Source organism: Cnephaeus nilssonii (assembly GCF_951640355.1).
Source record: "Cnephaeus nilssonii genome assembly, chromosome: 19".
Taxonomy (NCBI): Eukaryota; Metazoa; Chordata; class Mammalia; order Chiroptera; family Vespertilionidae; genus Cnephaeus; species Cnephaeus nilssonii.
In genome coordinates, this window is record NC_137090.1 from 48,676,719 (window position 1) to 48,695,834 (window position 19,116).

Consider the following 19,116-nt stretch of genomic DNA (forward strand, 5'->3'; position numbering starts at 1 on the left):
AGTAAAAATTTCACACTATGAGATCCAGCAAGTTGGCAAAGCTTGAAGTTGGTAGAGAAGTAAAATTCACTACTAGCTCTAGGAAGGGCAAAGGGAATCTGATAGAAGAAGGATCCCATTTCTCTAGTTTCTTTCTCTAGGGTTGTTTGCTATCTATGGAAAAGAATGCTATCAAAATGTTATCTGATGATGTTCTACTTAAGAACTTACAAGTGTCATTTCCCTAAATTAATATAGTAGTTTCTTGATCAAAGAATTATACTTTTAATTTTCCTGGTCTCCTTCCTAGAAATGAGTATACATTTTTAGTATGTCCAACTTTTATTTTTCCATTGCCTCTAAGTTTAAAAAATATTTGTAGTATAATAATTCACAGTGTTTCACAGAAAAATAGTTTTATTCATTTTCTACCATGAAAAAGGCAGACTTTAAAAAAACAAAACATTATTTTACAATCCATTCAAGCTGTCAGCATCATCCACACAGTGAGATCATCCAGACAGAACCATATGTGTTTGTCAACCCTTGGAACCTACTAATATCATATACATATTAGTTAGATATGTGGTAACTCCAGGGAGATGCTCAAAAGAGGCAACTCATATGCTTGTGAGGCATACCTATCTTTCACGTGAGGATAATCCAGTCATGTCCTGTCCCTTTGTTTATTGTGGATTTGTGCCTTTTGAAGAGGACAGAGTCCAGGTCATAGGCCCATGTCGAGAGCAGGCTGTGCCCCCGCCTGCCCATTCCCACTCTTGAAGACATCCGTCTGGCAGAGAACATACCTGGAGATGAGTTTGTGAAAAGTATAGCGGAAGTCTCGGTTCCTGTAGGCATAAACAATGGGATTGACAACTGAGTTGGCATGTGACAGGAGAATAGCCATATTCATTGCCCACTTGGGCTTATCCTTAGCATGAGCTGGCTGAAAAAGGGTGACACAGTTGATGGCATGCACTGGTAGCCAGCACACAGCAAAAATTCCCACGATCATGGCCAGGGACTTAGCGGCGTGGATCTCTCGCTGGAGGATGGTCCTTGAGTGGTCCATCAGCTCGGTGCGCTGAAGCTGCCTGCAGGCCACCATGAAGATCTTGATGTAGATCACCAGCATTATGAGCAGTGGGGGCAGGACACACCCAAAGAAGTTGAAATATACCATGTAGCTCATGGGGACCACATTCTCAAAAAGACACTTCACAAGGCAGCAGCTTTCATTCATGGTTCCATCCCAGGGCTCTGTGCAGTTGGTGGCACTGTCTTTACTGTTCCAGCCCAGGAAGGGGGTCAGTCCAATGCCAAAGGCAAGCACCCAGAGGACAGCAATGACTCTTCTTGCTCGGGTCCCAGTGACCAAACTCTTATATCTGTTCAAAAGAACATCACCTGTTATTGTCATTTTATAGTTCTCTGCAACCAAAGTCCAGAATCCCACCTCTGCTATTGTTCCATGGCCTTTACTGCTAACAGCCACTAAGGTTCACCCTCAAAGGGCACCGTGGCCTTTTACTCTCAGCACTAAAGACACACAAACAGATATGAACAGCTTTGCTCTACAAGTTCAATAAGAGTTTCATTGACTTATTAACTCACCTCTGTTTAGTGGCAAATTATGGTCAATGAGAACAAGTGTAGAAGTCTTAAAGGGTATTTTCTAATTACCCAGATACTGACCTTTGAATCTAGGTCTTTTATAAGGCACTGTTCTAGGTGGTTGAGATACACCAGTGGACAGAACACACAAAGATCCCTACCTTTAAAGAGACTTACATCTAGTAGGGGAGACAGATAAAAAACAACAAACATGAGTTAGTAAATTATGGGGTATGGCAGAAGGGTATACGTGTAATTTTTTTATTTTTTTTAAGCAGCTTAAGGAAAATCAACTGGCAAGGACAGTAGTGAAAGAGGTCTGTTAAGGGACGCTTAGGTGACAAGGTGACACCTGAACAAAAGCCTGAGGCAGTGAAGGTTGGCCCTTAGAGTCAGCACTCCCTGGTGGCTCTGGTCAAGAATCCTTCTGGTCTCCCACAAATACACAAGAGGTTTGCCTTGAACTATGGCAGGAATCATCCCTGAATACCTCTACTAGAGAACACGAGTCTGGCAAAGTCCCCATCTCTGCTAGCAGCAAAGTTGACAGGAATTGGGAAATATCTTATCAAATACTAACTTTTAAGTAAGTTTAAACCATTAAATCTTATTTAAAAATCACTAGAAATCAGAATATACATTTTAGATATTTTGCTATAAAGTAGTCCATATGTGGCTTATAGCAAAGCTATAAATTTAGCCATTAATAACTGCTCCATAAATATGTATTCAATGTAATGTATTGAGTAAGTGAAATAAAATCTTTCCTTCTGGGAAGGAAATTTGGAAATAGTTAAATACACATTACCTTAAGACTTGTCTATGGAAAATGTACCATTTTCTTTGCCTGCAGGATAAAGCCCATACTTTTCAGCATGACCCACAGAGCCCTCCAGGCCTCAGCCCTCATACCCAGTGCCTGCCATTGCTCATCAATCTCATCAATGGCTCATCTGGCTCAGGCTGCTCTCAATATCAGATAAAACATGCGTTCTTGTTTCAAGGGTCACCTCCTTTTCTGATCACTTCTCAGGTAGTGGTGGCCAGTCCCACTCTGGCCGCATATACACACCAGTTATAGAACTTGTTTTATCTGTTACATTTGTCCTCTCAATTAGAATGTCAACCTCTGAAGGACTAGGGCCTTGTACCTTTATATTGATATTCCCAGGACTTAACACAGTGCTTGGCACATAGTATATTCTTAATAACATGACGGTTATGAATACAGTCCTTATGAATACGATCCTTATTTGTTATCTGATTTGTTATCAAATAGCTTTATTTTTTTAGTCTAATTTTCTTGATTTCAGAGAGAGTGGGAGAGGGAGATAGAAACATCAATGAGAAAGAAGCGTTGATTGGCTGCCTTCTGCACACCCGCTACTGGGGATTGAGCCCAAAACCCGGGCATGTGCCCTGAATGGGAATCGAACCGTGACCTCCTGGTGGTCAGTGTGCATCACAGTGAACAATCGAATCGTCAGACAGTTGCTTAAGCTTTTATATATATACTAGAGGCCCAGTGCACAAAATTCGTGCACAGGGGGGTGTGTCCCTCAGCCCAGCCTGCACTCTCTCCAATCTGGGACCCTCAAGGGATGTCCGACTGCCCATTTAGGCCCGATCCTGGTGGGAAAGGGCCTAAACGGGCAGTCGGACATCCCTCTCTCAATCCAGGACTGCTGGCTCCCAACTGTTCGCCTGCCTGCCTTCCTAATTGCCCCTAACCGCTTCTGCCTGCCAGCCTGATCACCCCCTAACCACTCCCCTGCCAGCCTGATTGATGCCTAACTGCTCCCCTGCCAGCCCAATTGCCCCTAACTGCCCTCCCCTGCCAGCCTGGTTACCCCTAACTGCCCTCCCCTGCCAGCCTCATCACCCCTAACTTCTCTCCCCTGCTGGTCTGGTTCCCCCCCAACTGCCCTCCCCTGCAGGCCTGGTTACCCCTAACTGCCCTCCCCTGCAGGCCTGGTTGCCCCCAACTGCCCTCACCTGCAGGCATGGTCACGCCTAACTGCCCTTCCCTGCAGGTCCTGTTGCCCCCAACTTCCCTCTCCTGCAGACCAGGTTCCCTGCAACTGCCCTCCCCTGCAGGCCTGGGTCCCTCCCAACTGCCCTTCCCTGCAGGCCCAGTTGCCCCCAACTGCCCTCCCTTGCAGGCCTGGTCACCCCTAACTGCCCTCCCCTGCAGGCTTGATCACCCCCAACTGCCCTCCCTTGCAGACCTGGTCCCTCCCAACTGCCCTCCCCTGCTGGCCATCTTATGGCGGCCATCTTGTGTTCACATGTGGGGCAGCCATCTTTGACCACATGGGGGCAGCCATCTTATGTGTTGGAGTGACAGTCAATTTGCATATCACTCTTTTCTTATATAGGACTAGTAGATGGCACTTGAAACTTTAAGTAAAGAAATAAAGTTCACCATCCATTTCTTCATCTAAAACAAGTTCTTCATTTTCTCCTCACGGGCAGATAGTTTCCTATTCTAGCAGCTTTTGAACCACGTGATTATATGCCAAGTTTTGGAGACACAAACCTGCAGACCTTCCCCCAGAGGGTATACTGCCCAGGCACTAAGCTGGTGGCTCAGACCACGTCTCCTGAGCTCAGAGCCACAACCCCAGTTCATAGATGTGAAAACAGGCTCACCGAGGCTAAATTATTGGCCTGGTGGCCCTACATTGCAGTCAGGACACAAACCCAGTCTAATCTGACTCAGATTTTGCCCAAAGGAGTCATTTACAGCTCTTCTCACAAATCCCAGCTCCACCCCTGCCTGTCCCAGCCGCAGGTCAGCTGCTCCACTTCTGCCTCAGACACTGGCTCCTGCCACGCTGCCTGCAGGTCCTGTGGAGCCCCATCTGGAGCGGCCACTGGGAACTGCTGCTCCCAGGAAGAGGCGTCTGGTGGACAGTCCTTAAACGGCAACAAAGAGCCCGGCCTGCGTGGCTCAGTGGTTGGGTGTCAAACTTTGAACCAGAAGGTTACTGTTCGACACGGTTGGGGCACATGCCTGGGTTGTGGGCTCGATCCCCAGTGGGAGATGAGCAGGAGGCAGCCGATCAATGACTCTCTCATCATTGATGTTTCTAGCTCTCTCTCCCTCTCCCTTCCTCTCTGAAATCATTTAAAAAAAAATTTTTTTTAAAGACAACAAAGAGACTCGCTATTCTGTTGGAGGACACACCTAGACCCAGAGGAAAGGTGTGGGCTCCAAAGACAAGTACTTTAGCGTCAGAGCGCCAGCTCCATAGTGCAGGACAGTGCCCTGAGGCCCTGCCTGGGACAGCGCAGACGGTCAGCCGTGCTGTGGGAAGCAGGTGTCCCTGCCCTGGGCAGGATGCTGGGAGGGGGGCCCCTCCGTCTCTGGCATCGTGTGCAGGCTCTCGTGACCTCCTGCCATTCCTCTCCTATCCATTCACGCTGTGCTCCTGTGCTTTCCCTGGGCCCATCTCCCTCCCGGCCCCACGCCTTGCTCCCGGTGCCCCAGGGTTCTCAGAACATCTGTGCGTGTGTGTCCAAACATTCCTGAAAGTGGGCCGCCGCCTTCCTGCAGCTGCCCCGTGCCAGTCAACGCTCTTCCGTGGAGGCAGTGAGCACAGCAGTGCCAGCAGGAAGCCAGACATGGTCCCAGGTGTAGGAAGCAAATTAAAGGCCGTGTGCAAGTGAACAAAGGAAGCATGGGCAGCCTTATTCCTAACAAGCAGGCCAGTTCGGGCCCCACCAAAGGGCGTTCAGTGAAAGCCCACGTTCTGGTACGTGGCCAAGCCCACTGCTGGGCACAGCTGCACGGGGACCCACCCCGTCTCCATGGAGGAGCTCATTAGCTAAGGAGACACAGAACAGCAGTCATGTGGAGGGACTCAACAAAAGGGACAGTGTGGACACTGAGGTCACATAGTTAGAGGGGCGCGCCAGGTCCTGCCTAACAATTGCTGGCCTATTTCTGGGGCAGGGTCTTCCCTGGCTCTGCCGGCCCCAGCGGAAACCAGCCACCTTCTCGTGGATGCACACACCCTGCGTAAATGCACATGGAGTTCTGTCGGCCACATAAGGTCATTTATCCTGGGACTTCATGTTCTGTCCAGCTCACACGTGGCATTCCTCTGTACCACAAACACTTCTGCTTTAAAGCAACGTGTATTCTTAGAAAACCTCATATTCTCTAAAATTGCACACGAATAACAGGACTTGTGTGAAAGTGGGGTTAGGAGAGACCACTCAAAACCTACCAATTCTGGGACCGGAGCACTAAGAAAATACCTTGGACCATCCAGGCGGCAGGCAGCGGGGCTGAGGTGGGCTGCCGGAGGGAGTATGTCCCCGAAAGTCTAATGGCAAAACTGCAACTAGCGCAGGCTGACAGGTGCCAAGGCAAGCAGACGAGAGGAATTCTGAGCCAAGCGCCCATCAGTACGCTGGGCACAGCGGGCAGTGTGGCCTGTCCTGAGCGGGGCCGGCTGGGATGGGCGTCCTGAGGAGCGAGGCCCAGGGAGAGCAATGCCTTCGCCTCCTGGGTCCTGAGTGCCCAGAGGCTCCTGCCGCCCACACTGCGGCGCGGCCGTCCCGCTGAAGATGGTAGAGCCCCTCCCACCACCCCCGCGCTTTCTGCCCGGGCAGAGCCAGAGGAACCGAAGCAGTGTCCGCAGTGCGCCTGTCACACCCCACTGCGTCCCTCAGACCTCCCGCAGACGCCGGCCAGCCTGTCCTGAAACACGCCCGGCTGAAACACGCCCGGCCGCACGGCGCCCCAGGGTTCCTGGCTCACCTCCCTGGAGCCTGCACCGCACCCCGCTCTGCTCCTTCCCCAGACCTGCACTAATGCACAGGCCCGACCTGGTAGGCCACACGCCGCTGCACCCCAACACCGCGCACCGCGCCTGGCGAGAGATGCCAGCGAAGCCCGCATTTCTGAGGAGGGAACAGAACTCGGGCTTCTCAGCCACGTGTGCGTGTTTAACACCCACTTGGTGGCTCTGAACAAAACGAGACGTGTGTGCATGTGCGTGCGCGCATGTGTGTGTGTGTGTGTGTGTGTGTGTGTGTGCGCGCGCGCGCGTCTTGTGCTTCAGCTTCTAGTTCAGACGAGGAGTCTGTATAAGAGGGAGGTTTTTCTATTGAGTAGTTGCTTCCCATTTTTCAGGTTTCTCTGGAACCAAGCAGGGTTTCTTACAAGTTGTCATGGACAGAAGAAGCAATAGACAATTTGAACCGCACTGTATCTAGTAAAGAAATAGAATACACAACCCAAAACCTTCCCACACAGAAAACTTAAGGCCCACGTGACTTCTCTAATGAAGTCTATCACACATGTAAGGAACAAATAAAACCATTCTTACACAAAGTGAGCAGGTACCGTTTGGCTCTACTCACATGAAGTCCGGGTCTCTCGCATTTACCATTGGTGGTAACTCTGAGAGGCCACAGCTCGGGCAGCCTGAGGGAAGGACGGTGCCCGCCTGCCCACCAGACGCCCCGTGGTCACAGCTGTCACTCCGAGGAGGCAGGGCCCGCAGCCGCTCCGGCTCCTGAGAGGGCTCACCTACTCCAACACGCTCCAACGTGTGAGTCCGGGCCGAGCCCACTGCCACGTGGGAAGGTGGTTGGAAGAGATGCCGTTTGTCCTTCACAGTCACCCAAGGGCCATGGGTGAGGGGTGCAGGCGGCGCTCCCTCCAGCTCACCACGCCAACAGGAGGCAGGCTAGGCAGCGGCTGCCCACCGGTGGTCCGTGAGGTCCGAAAGGTTGGCGACCGCTGGTCTAGAGCGCTCTGATAGTGACGCAACCCCAAGACTGAGGTGGGGCCAGGACGAGGTCTCCCCGAGTTCCCCTTTGAGGTGTTTTTTTTGGTGAGTCCCATATTTTGGTCTCATATCGGGAGGGACTCAGGGACAGCCCATGGCTGCTGGGCTCCAGACTCTGACCTCCTTCCCCTGGAACCGGAGCCCTGAGAGGAAGGGCCACGGCCTGGCAGCAGGCGGAGGAAGGGACCTTCCGTGCTGGGGCGAAGCACACGCGCCGGCGAAAGCATCGGCTTCGCCAGGCACAGCCGCTGGAGGAAGACGCCAGGATGTGCCACGACGGGGATGCTGACTGATCACGTGGTTACCGTGGCGCCTGCAGGCTCTCCCGGAACCACTTTCCCTTTGTAATGAGTAGTACCCTGTGGTAGGTATGGTGAGACTTTGTCAATACCTTGCTTTTCATCAAACTTTCACCAGTGGGTTTCAACACCTGTTGATCATTCTCGCCTAAGCCAGTTATTAGTGATAGTTGTCAGTGATGCGCTGCTTAACCCTGTCACCCCTACCCATTCATCCCATGGCATTCCACGCAGCAAGAGTGCGTCCAACGCGGTTAACAGAAAGCCCTCCTCCCGGCACTGCAGGCTCAGAGGGGAGCTGCTCCCAGGAGTGAGCGTGGTGACGGCTCGCGGCCTCGAACACCCTCTCCTGCCACCCGGACAACAGCTTCTGTGCCGGAGAGTGAGGAAGTGCCGGGAACCCTCAAACAGGTGCGCTCATATGGCTCCCAGGGGCCAAATGCGGGCGTCGAAAGGAGTAACGGGAGTGGGTCAGAACACACGGAATAAAAAAAGGTTCCAAACCCACGCCGACACTTAACATGTGATTTCAGGAAGAGCAGGGAAAGCTGAGCCTCTTCTTTAGAGGACGCCAGCTGATGGGGGGGAGGGATGAGAAAACAGAAAATCTCCACTCCCCGGCAATGACGGCCTCAGGCAGAACGGTCAGCGGGCACGTGCCTGCTCAGGGGCAGCTGGCAGACAGCCTTCGCCCGGGCGGACGTGCCGCCCACAGCGGGCAGGCAGCACGGCGCTTAGTGATGCACCGATAGGGACACAACGATCAACGGCGAATCTCACCACCAGGAAACAACCTGCCCGCACACAGCCTGCCCTCCCCCAAAATGTCAGCGTCATGAGAGAGAGAAAACAGACCGAGGAACCGTTCCAGGTTAAAGGAAGCCAAAGGAATTAAATGCACACGTGACTTTTTTTTTCTTTTTTTTACTGGAACCTGGATTTTTTAAAAAAGTATAAACATGATTGGGATCTTTGGGGACATCTGAGCACAGACTGGCTGTGCTGCTGGAAGTCCTAAGTGTAACGTGAGTGTGTGTATGAGACAGAGAGAAAGCAAACAGAGCAAAATATGAGCAATGTGTCTATTTAAGTGAAGAGAACCTTAGTATCCATTATGTTAGTTTTACAAGTTAGAAGTTGTGGGGGGAAACACTACTTCAGAATGACTCGTTCTTTCTGAAACCACAGACGCATTCGATTAGTCAAATGGATACACATATATGTGTATGTGTATATATATGTGTTTGTATTTTAATAGCAGGGACATTTATAAAATGCAATGAGTGTATATGCATATATGTACACACACATATACTGCATTTGTTTTGTAATTTAAAAAAATGTCCTTGCTATTAAAACTAGGTTACTAATGATTCTTGAAAATGCCACATTTGGGAGCTATTTTATCCTCTGCAAGACGGCGACTTCTCCCTGCGGAACCTACCTATCGGTCCTGGTGAGCCAGTGTCCTCTCCTCCTACCTCCTCCGTTCCTCCTACCTCTCCTCTGTCTCCTTCGGGCTCCGCATGTCCAGGCAACAAGCTCATGCATCCACATCGGAGCTGATCTCCAACAGTATACACACGCACCCCTCACACAGACACGTGTGCTAGCACACACACGCTGACAGCTCTGAACACCTCACACACCAGCGTTGTTAAGAAAACAGCTGCGAGTACGCAGAGCTGCGCAGGAACCCTGGTGCCTCCCAGCAACAGTGCAGTGAAAATCGGGAAGAGTCAGCGGTAAAGAACATTCCGGGCAGGGAGAATAGGGTGTGCAAAGGCCTGACCTCAGGAAGATCCAGGAATTAAGAGGCGTCCTGAGAAGCCAGAGCAGAGAAGCAAAGGAGAGAGGGGAGCAGGACGAGTCGGGAGAAGGGGCGAGAGCCAGGGGCGCTGAGGCCTTCTCCTAAGGCCTGGGAACACTGGGAAAGGAAGGGGGCGCCATCAGGTGCTCATTGTAGAAAGACTGCTGCTCTGAACCGAACGGGTGAGAGGACAACGTGGTGCAGAGACCTGGCATCCCGGGCCCGGGAGAGGCAGAGGTGGGGCGAGAGAAGCGGCTAGACGGCGGGTTTAAGAAGCGCAACCGAAAGGACCAGTTCTGCAATGTCTCAGGAAAGCTCTGTCGTTCTCCACCTTCTCTCTCCTAAAAGGCGGGTTTGGCAGTGGTGCTACAATCAGCACGGAAGCTGAGAAGCGTGTACAGAAAGCTGCTTCTGGAAGTTTGTGGGTGGTGGGAGCAAAACAGCCCGTAAACCAGAGAAGGTGCAGCTGAGAGCGGCCAGAGGAGCTGCGATGTGGTTAAGTGGCCGCGGGAAGAGCCGCTCAGCAGGCCCAGCACTGGGCAGTGCAGGGGTCCCCACAGGTGGGAGGACCTGGGTCCAGAGCCAGGCCGGAGGGCTGACCGGCCTCAAACCCCCACTCCACCACCTCCCACACAGCTCAGCCAGCACTGTAACGCTCGACCTGCAAGTTCCTTAAAAACAGCCTGAGAGCCGAAGCCGGTTTGGCTCAGTGGATAGAGCGTCGGCCTGCGGGCTCAAGGGTCCCAGGTTCGATTCCGGTCAAGGGCATGTACCTTGGTTGTGGGCACATCCCCAGTGGGGGGTGTGCAGGAGGCAGCTGATCGATGTTTCTCTCTCATCGATGTTTCTAACTCTCTATCCCTCTCTCTTCCTCTCTGTAAAAAAATCAATAAAATATATTTAAAAAAAAAAAAACAGTCTGAGAAACTTACCAAAGCTCCCCTTGTCTTTGAGACCGCAGCACCCAGCTGCCCCCAAAGCTGGAGTCACCCTGGATTCTGTCTTCTCCCTCCTGCCCGACACCCAACCAAGCCAGCAAGTCCTCCTGGACCTGCCCCTGTGACCGCCTCCCAGCCACGCACACAAGGCACTTAGTGTCCATACAATGCACGCCCGCCCGCAGGCTGCCAGGCACTGCAGACCGCACGCCGCAGGCCCACCTGCCACGTCTCTAGTCCGTGTCCACCGACTGGGGTTCCAGGGCCCCGCTTTAGTTTTCAGGATCCTTTCTGTCCTGGTCCCTTGGTTGGCTGTGTGGCTTTACCTGTGGCCCCTCTGCTGCAAATACCAGCCTTCCCTGGGGCAGGTGTTCAGACGCTGCGTCTCAAATATCTCTAGACTCGGCCTCCATCGCCACGGCCTCCGCCTGGCCATGCTTTCTCCCCTCCCCGGGAGGGAACGGCCAGCCTACACACTCCTGTCCCCTCCAACCCCCCCTGGCCACCAGAACGACTGTCTTGTAATGCAAACCTGGCCACATCCAACTCCTGATTAAAGCCCTACATCGGCCTGCCAGGTTCCCCCTCATGGCACTTCTCAGAAAGTCACATTTAAATGACAGCAGACAACACAAAAGGAAATAACTTCATAACCACCCTAAAATGGAAATGGAAGGTGACATCAGCAGAACGGAGAGATTAATGAGTTTCTAGAAACCAGAGGCAGACAGGGTCACGAGGATGACGCCCGGAACCAGAAGCAAGGGCGGCAGGAAGAGAGGCTGCTATCCGCAGGGCCAGGCTGCAGCCGGGAGGGAGCCGAGGGGGGGGGGGGGCGCCGTGGCCAGCCTGCGGGTTGCCTCAGTACCCCCCCCCCCGCCCCCTCTCCCACGGAGCGGGCATTTGTTCCCACAGCCCGCCCTCCCCAAGCTGAAGCTTGGCATCCAGGGATGGAGGATGGCACCCAGGGATGGAGGATGGGGTGGGGGGAGGGTTCTAATTGCCTACACTCCACCCCCTGAGGAATCTGAACCATGTGAGTCCAAAGAAGGTTTTTCAAAATTTTTAAAATTTTAATCTAAACCAAAAAAAAGTAAAAATGAATGCTAAATTTTAAAAAATAGAAGAATTGGAGAGAAAAGAAACTTTTCCAGAGGAGAGTGAAAAGCTAAAGTATTAGAAAGTTATATATTAGAGAACATGTAAGAGACAAACATGAAATCAGTCAGGGAAGGGAAATATCCACCTATCTATTAAGAATCCCAGGAGGAAACAATAGAGAAAATGGAGATAAGGAAATAATCAAGAAAATATTATTTTTAAAATTTTCAGAGCCGAAGACAGACCTCAGTATTCAGACTGGAAAAGTCCGCGGGGCAGTGCCACCCCGATGAGGGAGGGAAGCTGCGAGTCGGTGTGAAATCTCAGGGCGCACGCGGAATAATGATCCGGGCTTCGACCAGAAACCTGCGGAATAATGATCCGGGCTGAGACCAGAAACCCGCGGAATAACGATCCGGGCTTCGACCAGAAACCCGCGGAATAACGATCCGGGGCTGAGACCAGAAACCCGCGGAATAACGATCCGGGCTTCGACCAGAAACCTGCGGAATAACGATCCGGGCTTCGACCAGAAACCTGCGGAATAATGATCCGGGCTTCGACCAGAAACCTGCGGAATAATGATCCAGGCTGAGACCAGAAACCCGCGGAATAATGATCCGGGCTTCGACCAGAAACCCGCGGAATAATGATCCGGGCTGAGACCAGAAACCCGCCGCAAATAAGAACCGGCTGCACTCCGACTTCCAGAGCAATGAATGCCCTTCGGTTTGGGGGCCAGCGTTCTAACCACTGAGACCACCAGCCAGGCAGCGGGTGCCTTCGACAGGCAGACGGGGAAACCGAGATCAGAGATGGGTGACTGCTTCCGCAGTTAGCCTTTCCTCTGGTTTCAGTTTCTCTTCAACCCGCCGGGCAGGGGGCTGGAGAGGGGCGAGAGCTGGGACAGTCCCCCTCCCCTTTGTGCCCTCTGTGCTTGTGAACATTTACTTCTGTGCAGAATGGCTGATTTCTGTCAAAACAAAAGCAATAATACGTATGTATTTTAAACCTGCCCTGGTGCCGGGGGCTCAGGTGGCCGGCCGGCGCCCCAGGCACCAAAAGGTTGCAGGTTTGATTCCCTGGTCAGTTCACGTACAGGAGGCAGTCGATATCTCTCTGTCCCTCAAGCAATAAAAACATTCTCCGGTGAGGATTAAAAAAATAAATTAATTACAACAAACCCCCCTTCATGGACTTACCAGTGCCCTGAGGACAACACCCACACTCCTCAGCAAGCGTCTGGCCCCCTCGATCCGCCTGTTCTCAGCCCTCAAACTCCCCCCCTCCCCCCGCCCACCGCACTGCTTCTGTGCACCTGCCCCACCTCAGCTCTAATGCCCCTTCCCCCGTTCACCCCCACCCCAGCATCAGCCCTCAGCCCCCACCGAGTGAGAAGGCCACCCAGGAGCCTACGAAGTCTGTTCTCAGCTTTAATTCCATAAAGAAGGGACACTTGCTATTTGCCATTAAGTTCCTGCAGCCTGTTAGCCTCAGAGACCAAGCGCAGAGGCGAGAAGCCCTGACCAGCTCCCGAGACCAGCTCCCCGAGACCAGCTCCCCGAGACCAGCTCCCCAGACCAGCTCCCCGAGACCAGCTCCCCGAGACCAGCTCCCCGAGACCAGCTCCCGAGACCAGCTCCCCAGACCAGCTCCCCGAGACCAGCTCCCCGAGACCAGCTCCCGAGACCAGCTCCCAGACCAGCTCCCCAGACCAGCTCCCCGAGACCAGCTCCCCAGACCAGCTCCCCGAGACCAGCTCCCCGAGACCAGCTCCCCGAGACCAGCTCCCGAGACCAGCTCCCCAGACCAGCTCCCCGAGACCAGCTCCCCGAGACCAGCTCCCGAGACCAGCTCCCAGACCAGCTCCCGAGACCAGCTCCCCGAGACCAGCTCCCCGAGACCAGCTCCCCAGACCAGCTCCCCGAGACCAGCTCCCCGAGACCAGCTCCCCGAGACCAGCTCCCGAGACCAGCTCCCCAGACCAGCTCCCCGAGACCAGCTCCCCGAGACCAGCTCCCGAGACCAGCTCCCAGACCAGCTCCCCAGACCAGCTCCCCGAGACCAGCTCCCCAGACCAGCTCCCCGAGACCAGCTCCCCGAGACCAGCTCCCCGAGACCAGCTCCCCAGACCAGCTCCCCGAGACCTGCTCCCCGAGACCAGCTCCCCAGACCAGCTCCCCGAGACCAGCTCCCTGAGACCAGCTCCCCAGACCAGCTCCCCGAGACCTGCTCCCCGAGACCAGCTCCCCAGACCAGCTCCCCGAGACCAGCTCCCCAGACCAGCTCCGTCTGAGGAAAGAGGCAGGAAGAGGCCTCACACGGGTCCTGCCGGGTTAGTCAGACTGACGCCCCATGCCCGCTGGCCCAGGCGCAGCCTTCTTCCCTCATTTGGTCACATTACTCTTGAGCTACAGCCTTCTCTGTCCTGGGTGATACTTAAAGGGTCCCCATCCTAGTTTGCTGCTCACCCCCCTACACCCAGAGGGACCACTCATTACGGGGTGTTTTCAGCCGACCTCGGTGCTGGGAGCCAGCCCTGCGGCCTGTGACCTGGGCTGTGGAGCAATAGGGGAGTATCTGCCCCATAGGTTGGCCCCGAGGCCAAACGAGAGGAGCACGGGGGCTCCTGTCCCACAGAAAGGCTGCTAGAGTGGCTTCAGTTCTCGATATTCACAGCTCCAATGTCCAGAGCAGCTGAGGACATGGCTCCTCATACCTGTCCCCGCAACTGTGATCACAGCTGACACATCACAGCCAGGGCTTCACGGAGCCTGGGCCCTGCCAGCGGGCGTGCCCACGAGGCAGCAGGCCCGCGCGGCCGGCAGAGGCGATGGTGCGGAGTGCTACCCCAAAGTGTTAACTCTGTCCTTTACCCACGCTCACTCCCCGGAACGGGTGGGACCCTGCTGGGCCCGGGCCCGCTCCCCCTGCGGTGCCGGGGACCCTGCTGGGCCCGGGCCGGCTCCCCCTGCGGTGCCGGGGACCCTGCTGGGCCCGGGCCGGCTCCGCCTGCGGTGCCGGGGACCCTGCTGAGCCCGGGCCGGCTCCCCCTGCGGTGCGGTGCTGCGAGGCGGCTGGCTGCCCTTCCCAGCGCAGCCCTTCCCAGCGCGCAGAGCCGTGTGGGCAGCACGGGGTCAGCAGGGCAGCGGGTCACAGCCTGGGCAGGCCACGGTGGGGGCGGGGGGGGGGATGAGCCTCCTTCCACAGCCACAGGGAGCCCAGGGCGCTCCCCGGCTCCACCTCCATCTCCTCCCCGCCCCGCCCTCCCGGCCTGCGGGTTCCCTTCAGCACCACAGACCTGGCTCGACCAAGCCAGGCAGCACCTGCTGCTGGTTTCCTGGGTGCACCTGCTGGCAGGTGGGGCTGCAAGGCCTGTACAGGCCAACGGGGCAAATAACGCAGAGGCACAGCCCCTCCCTCCTCCCGGTCCCGGGCTCTCTCTCCAGCCCTGAGAGTCAGGATGGCCAAGAGCTGTGCCGGGAGCCGGGAGCAGCGCCCCCAGGGCAGGGCCCGCGGCTGCCCAGGACCTGCAGCGCCGAGGCCTGCGGGCCTTCTCGGCCTCTCTGCCCCGCGCTCCTCAGGCCTGTGCGGGCTCCCCTCTTCCCTCCCCTTACCGGACTCATTGGACCATCCTCTTCTAACCTCCTTTCACCAGGGAGCTCCTCCTGTTCCTGGGATCTGCCATCTTGGGCCCTCCCTCCCCACGTCTGTTTTTGCATATTCTCCCCACACGGTCCCCCGAAGCATGACACACCACAACACCCTCTCCACCCAGTCACGCATGTATGCATCCAAAATGTGGGTCCCTAGCCCAGGCCGGCATCATGCCCTCCCTCAGAGCTCACACTCCGCTGAAAGAGACCACAGCCTGGCCAAGACGTGGGTTAAGGGCAGAGGCAGCGGCAGGGAAGCCTCGGGTGGGGAGGGAGGGAGGCAGCAGAGCCGGGCTGGCGCAGGGACCTGGCCAGGGCCCTGTGGTGGTGAGTGGGGTGCGGAGGGTGCGGTGGGCTACAGAAGCCAGAGCCTTCGGGCTTGAGGCCAGAGCGGACCCTGGGGTTTCCCAGGTGCCAGCGCACAGCCTTAAGCAGGGGAGTGACTGGTCTGGCATTCTCCAGTCATTCTCTCAGGCAGCTGTGTAGAGGATGGTTGCAGGGGAGCGAGAGGCGATGGGGGGCCCATGGGAACCCAGCAGGAGCTGATCGAGAGCTGCTAAAAGGGCATGCGCGATGATATCTGAGACGTGGTCATTCAGATCGACCAAAAAGGGGTCATTGCAGGGGTGACCCCCAATTCCTGCCCACTCTCGATGGCACCCCCTGGACTGAACCCTCTGCCAGGAACCTCAGGAACTGTGTGGACTTAACTGTTTCAGACACCCTCCCTCTGAAGGCCAGGGCAGTGCCTGCTCTGGCCGACCCTCCTCCCGTCCAGGTGCAGCCGAAGCTGCCATCTGTGCCTGAACCACCTCAGGCTGCCCTGCCCTCCTGCTGTCATCTTCCCCGGTGGTAATGCTGTGGTCCTGAGCTGGGCACAGGCCGCACTCGGAGCTCGGGGCACAGACGCCGCCCGAGCCCACGGGACAGGTGAGACCTAGGGCACGTCCAAGGGCTGGTTTTGCCCCAACTGCCTGGACCTCGCCGTCGTTACCGCTCGCCTTTACAGGAGAGACACCTCCTCCCAAACAGGCACCTCCAGCTCTGAGTGCCACGCCCCGAAGGTGGGCCTGGGAGCCACGGCAGAGCTGGGCCCCGGCCCTGTCAATAAAGTGAAGGAGAGCCCCGCGTCTTCCTGACTCCAAGAGGGTTTCACACTTGGCGGGGCCAGAAGTCCCCAGTTAAAGGTACTGATCCAGGAATAACCCCCCACCCCCGATTCAGCAGGGCCTGGTGGGGCCCTGTAATCTGCATGTTAGCCCGCTCACAGGGCCATGGTTCTCAGAAGCAGGAAGTGCAGAAACTGGTGAGGGACAAAGCCCTGCCCTAGGCACCAGCCCCCAGGGGCCCAGGAGCCCCGAGAACACGGACACCTCTCCGACCACAGGTGGGGTGGGTGCTGGGGACCGGTCCGATAGATGCCCAGGCCCTCCCGGGACAGGGAGTGGGGCTGCCTGCATGGACCTCTTCCACCCTACACTCAGGTGGGAGGCCAGCAGGGCGGCGGGTGACTCCACTCAGCACTCTGCCCTGCCCAGCTCTGCCCTGAGCAAATGCAAAGAAGTTGGGGCCAGTGATTCACAGTCTTTCCCCTTAACACACCCACTCCCTTTCTTTCAGGTCCCCGCCCAGCACAAACCAGGGCAAGAACTAGCAGATGGAACTTCCTGCTCCGCGGGGCACAGGGGGTTCTTCCAGGAACCCCCAGGAACCGAGCGGGCCTCTGTGGACCTCTGCCAGGGGCATGCCCAAGGGGCTTCCATCATGTGAGCAGCTTGGGGTGGCGCCTGCTGGATGCAAACAGGCCAAAAGGCCATCAAGTAACCAACATGCGGACCGAGAGGCAGGAAGGGACCGGAGAGAAGAGGGCGCCACGCCGCTCGGAACCTTGGCGACCCCTGGGCTGTCTGGGACGGGACACGGGAGGCCTCCTGGCCGGTCAAGGGCAGCGGCACAGGGAAACCCTGGCACGCAGGTCAGGCTCCCAGCCTGGCGGAGCGGGAGGTTCCTGTTCAGGCGGGGACCCAAGACCAACCCACAAGGGCAGGCTCCACACGCGGTGCCGGGAAGGCCCTGTCAACCCCACAAACACGTTTCTCCTCCAGCCACCCCGGGACTGCGAGCAGGGTGGGCTCTGGAAGCAGCAGGAGGCTTTCTGCCCGTATCCCAGACACTGCCCTGCTCCCAGCCCACAGCCCACAGCCCACAGCCCACAGCCCACAGCCTGCGGCACCCCGGGCACAGTGCGGCCCTGAGTGCAAGTCCTGCTCTGACACTCGCTCCAAATGCACCCTCCTAAGCCAGACCGATCTCCCTCACCTGCAAGATGCAGGGCACAGTACCCGCCTTCTGGAATTACTGGCAGTCAGAGGATGTATAATATACACCGCCGCACACGGCTGGCGCTCAAATTAATCCCTTCCCTCCCTTCCTGCTCCCGCGGCACTTTCCTGTCTCAGCCCCAAACCCGAGGAGACCCCCAGCTCACCCAACTCAGACCTGCCCAAGGGCCCGTGGCTGAGCAGACAGGTTTCCAACCAGCCCTGCGGCTCCCAGACACCTGCTCAGGAGCTCAGCTCCGAGTCCATGGCTCCCGCCGGCGGCTCCATCCCGAGTCCCACATTGTCTGAGTGCGGAGAGACCGGGCAGCGGGGAAAAGAAGGTCACTTTGAAAAAGAGGAGGTGACTGAGGCACCACTGAGCACGGAGGGACACGTCCCAGCACTGCCCCCGTTGAGCCCGCCTCCCCGCCCAGCCCGGCCTCGGGCGCCACCAGGTAATTGGGAAGCTGGGTCTGGGCAGTGTCCATCCCGCCCACGAAGTCCCAGCGCTCCAAGCTGCCCTGGAAACGGCCCGGGGTCCGACCCCCCCGCACCCACAGGGCCGCGTCTCGCCGCAAAGAGGGAGATGCGATCAGCACCCCGCCCGCTGCTGGGCGTCCACCCGCCGCGGAAGTAGCGCCTTTGCCGGAGTTTCCACGACAGGCCGGGCTCCGGGGGACACACTCCCCGGCACCCTTAGAGCTGTCCCCACAGAGATCTCCGCGCATCCGGGGGAGCGAGGCCCCTGGGGCCCGGCCCGGGACACCGAGAGGGTCTGGGCAGCCCGTGCACGCGTCCCGGGAGGCGGCCGCTGTCTCCCAGGGCGGGAAGCGGCTCCGAGCGCCCCGCGCGCCGGTCTGGCCCGTTCGCGAGGCCAGGGGCCCGGGCCCGGGGCGGGCGCGGCTGAGGCTGGGCTCGGGCCGCCGCGCGCCTCACCTGAGCGGGACGCGGATGGCCAGGTAGCGGTCCACGGCCACGGCCAGGAGGCTGAAGATGGAGCTCTGCGTGAGCACCAGCACGAAGCAGGCGAGGAAGAGGCAGCTGTAGAAGTCGGTGCAGAAGCCCAGACTGATGGTGACGGCGAAGGGGATGGCGAACAGCCCCACGGCCACGTCGGCCGCCGCCAGGGACACCAGGAAGTAGTTGGTGGGCGTCTGCAGCGCGCTCGACGTGCCCACCGCGGCGCACACCAGCACGTTGCCCGCCACCGACAGCGCGGCGACGGCCAGCTCGAGCGCCACGTACAGCGCGTCCTGCGCCTCCAGCGCCTCCGGCGGCATCGCTACCCGGGCCGCGCCGAGCGCGGGGGAGCCGCGTGCGCCCCGCCGGGCATGGCCCGAGCGCCGGGACCGCACGTCCGCCCGCCGCGTCTGAGGCGCCGGTGTTGGGTGCTCCGGGACCGGACCCCGAGGGCGGGGCCGTGGAGAGGCGGTGACGCCCATTGGCCGGTGTACCCGCCCGTCTCGGGCCCGCGGAGCCCCGCCCCTTCCCCCCAACCGAGGTCTGCGCCCACGCGGTGCCGCGGCGGTGAGCCACGGTCCGCGGTGACAGCATCGGACGAAGTCAAGTTCCCCAATTTCCCTGACGC

General features: G+C 57.1%; 1 protein-coding gene across 1 annotated transcript; it reads right to left on the reverse strand.

The window, feature by feature from the left end:
* Positions 1-375: 375 nt before the first annotated feature.
* Positions 376-18,878, reverse strand: ADORA2B (adenosine A2b receptor). Its single transcript, XM_079797278.1, has 2 exons — positions 18,465-18,878; positions 376-1,370 (listed from the first exon to the last, which is right to left on the reverse strand). The coding sequence occupies exons 1-2, from the start codon at positions 18,806-18,808 to the stop codon at positions 707-709; spliced, it is 1,008 nt and encodes a 335-aa protein (XP_079653404.1). The 5' UTR covers positions 18,809-18,878; the 3' UTR covers positions 376-706.
* Positions 18,879-19,116: the final 238 nt, after the last annotated feature.

Coding starts and splice junctions, on each gene's coding strand:
- ADORA2B (XM_079797278.1), bottom strand. CDS start 18,808: ATGCCGCCGGAGGCGCTGGAGGCGCAGGACGCGCTGTACGTGGCGCTC. Junction 1,371..18,464: donor GCCATCCGCGTCCCGCTCAG/GTGAGGCGCGCG, acceptor TCTTTTGAACAG/ATATAAGAGTTTGGTCACTG.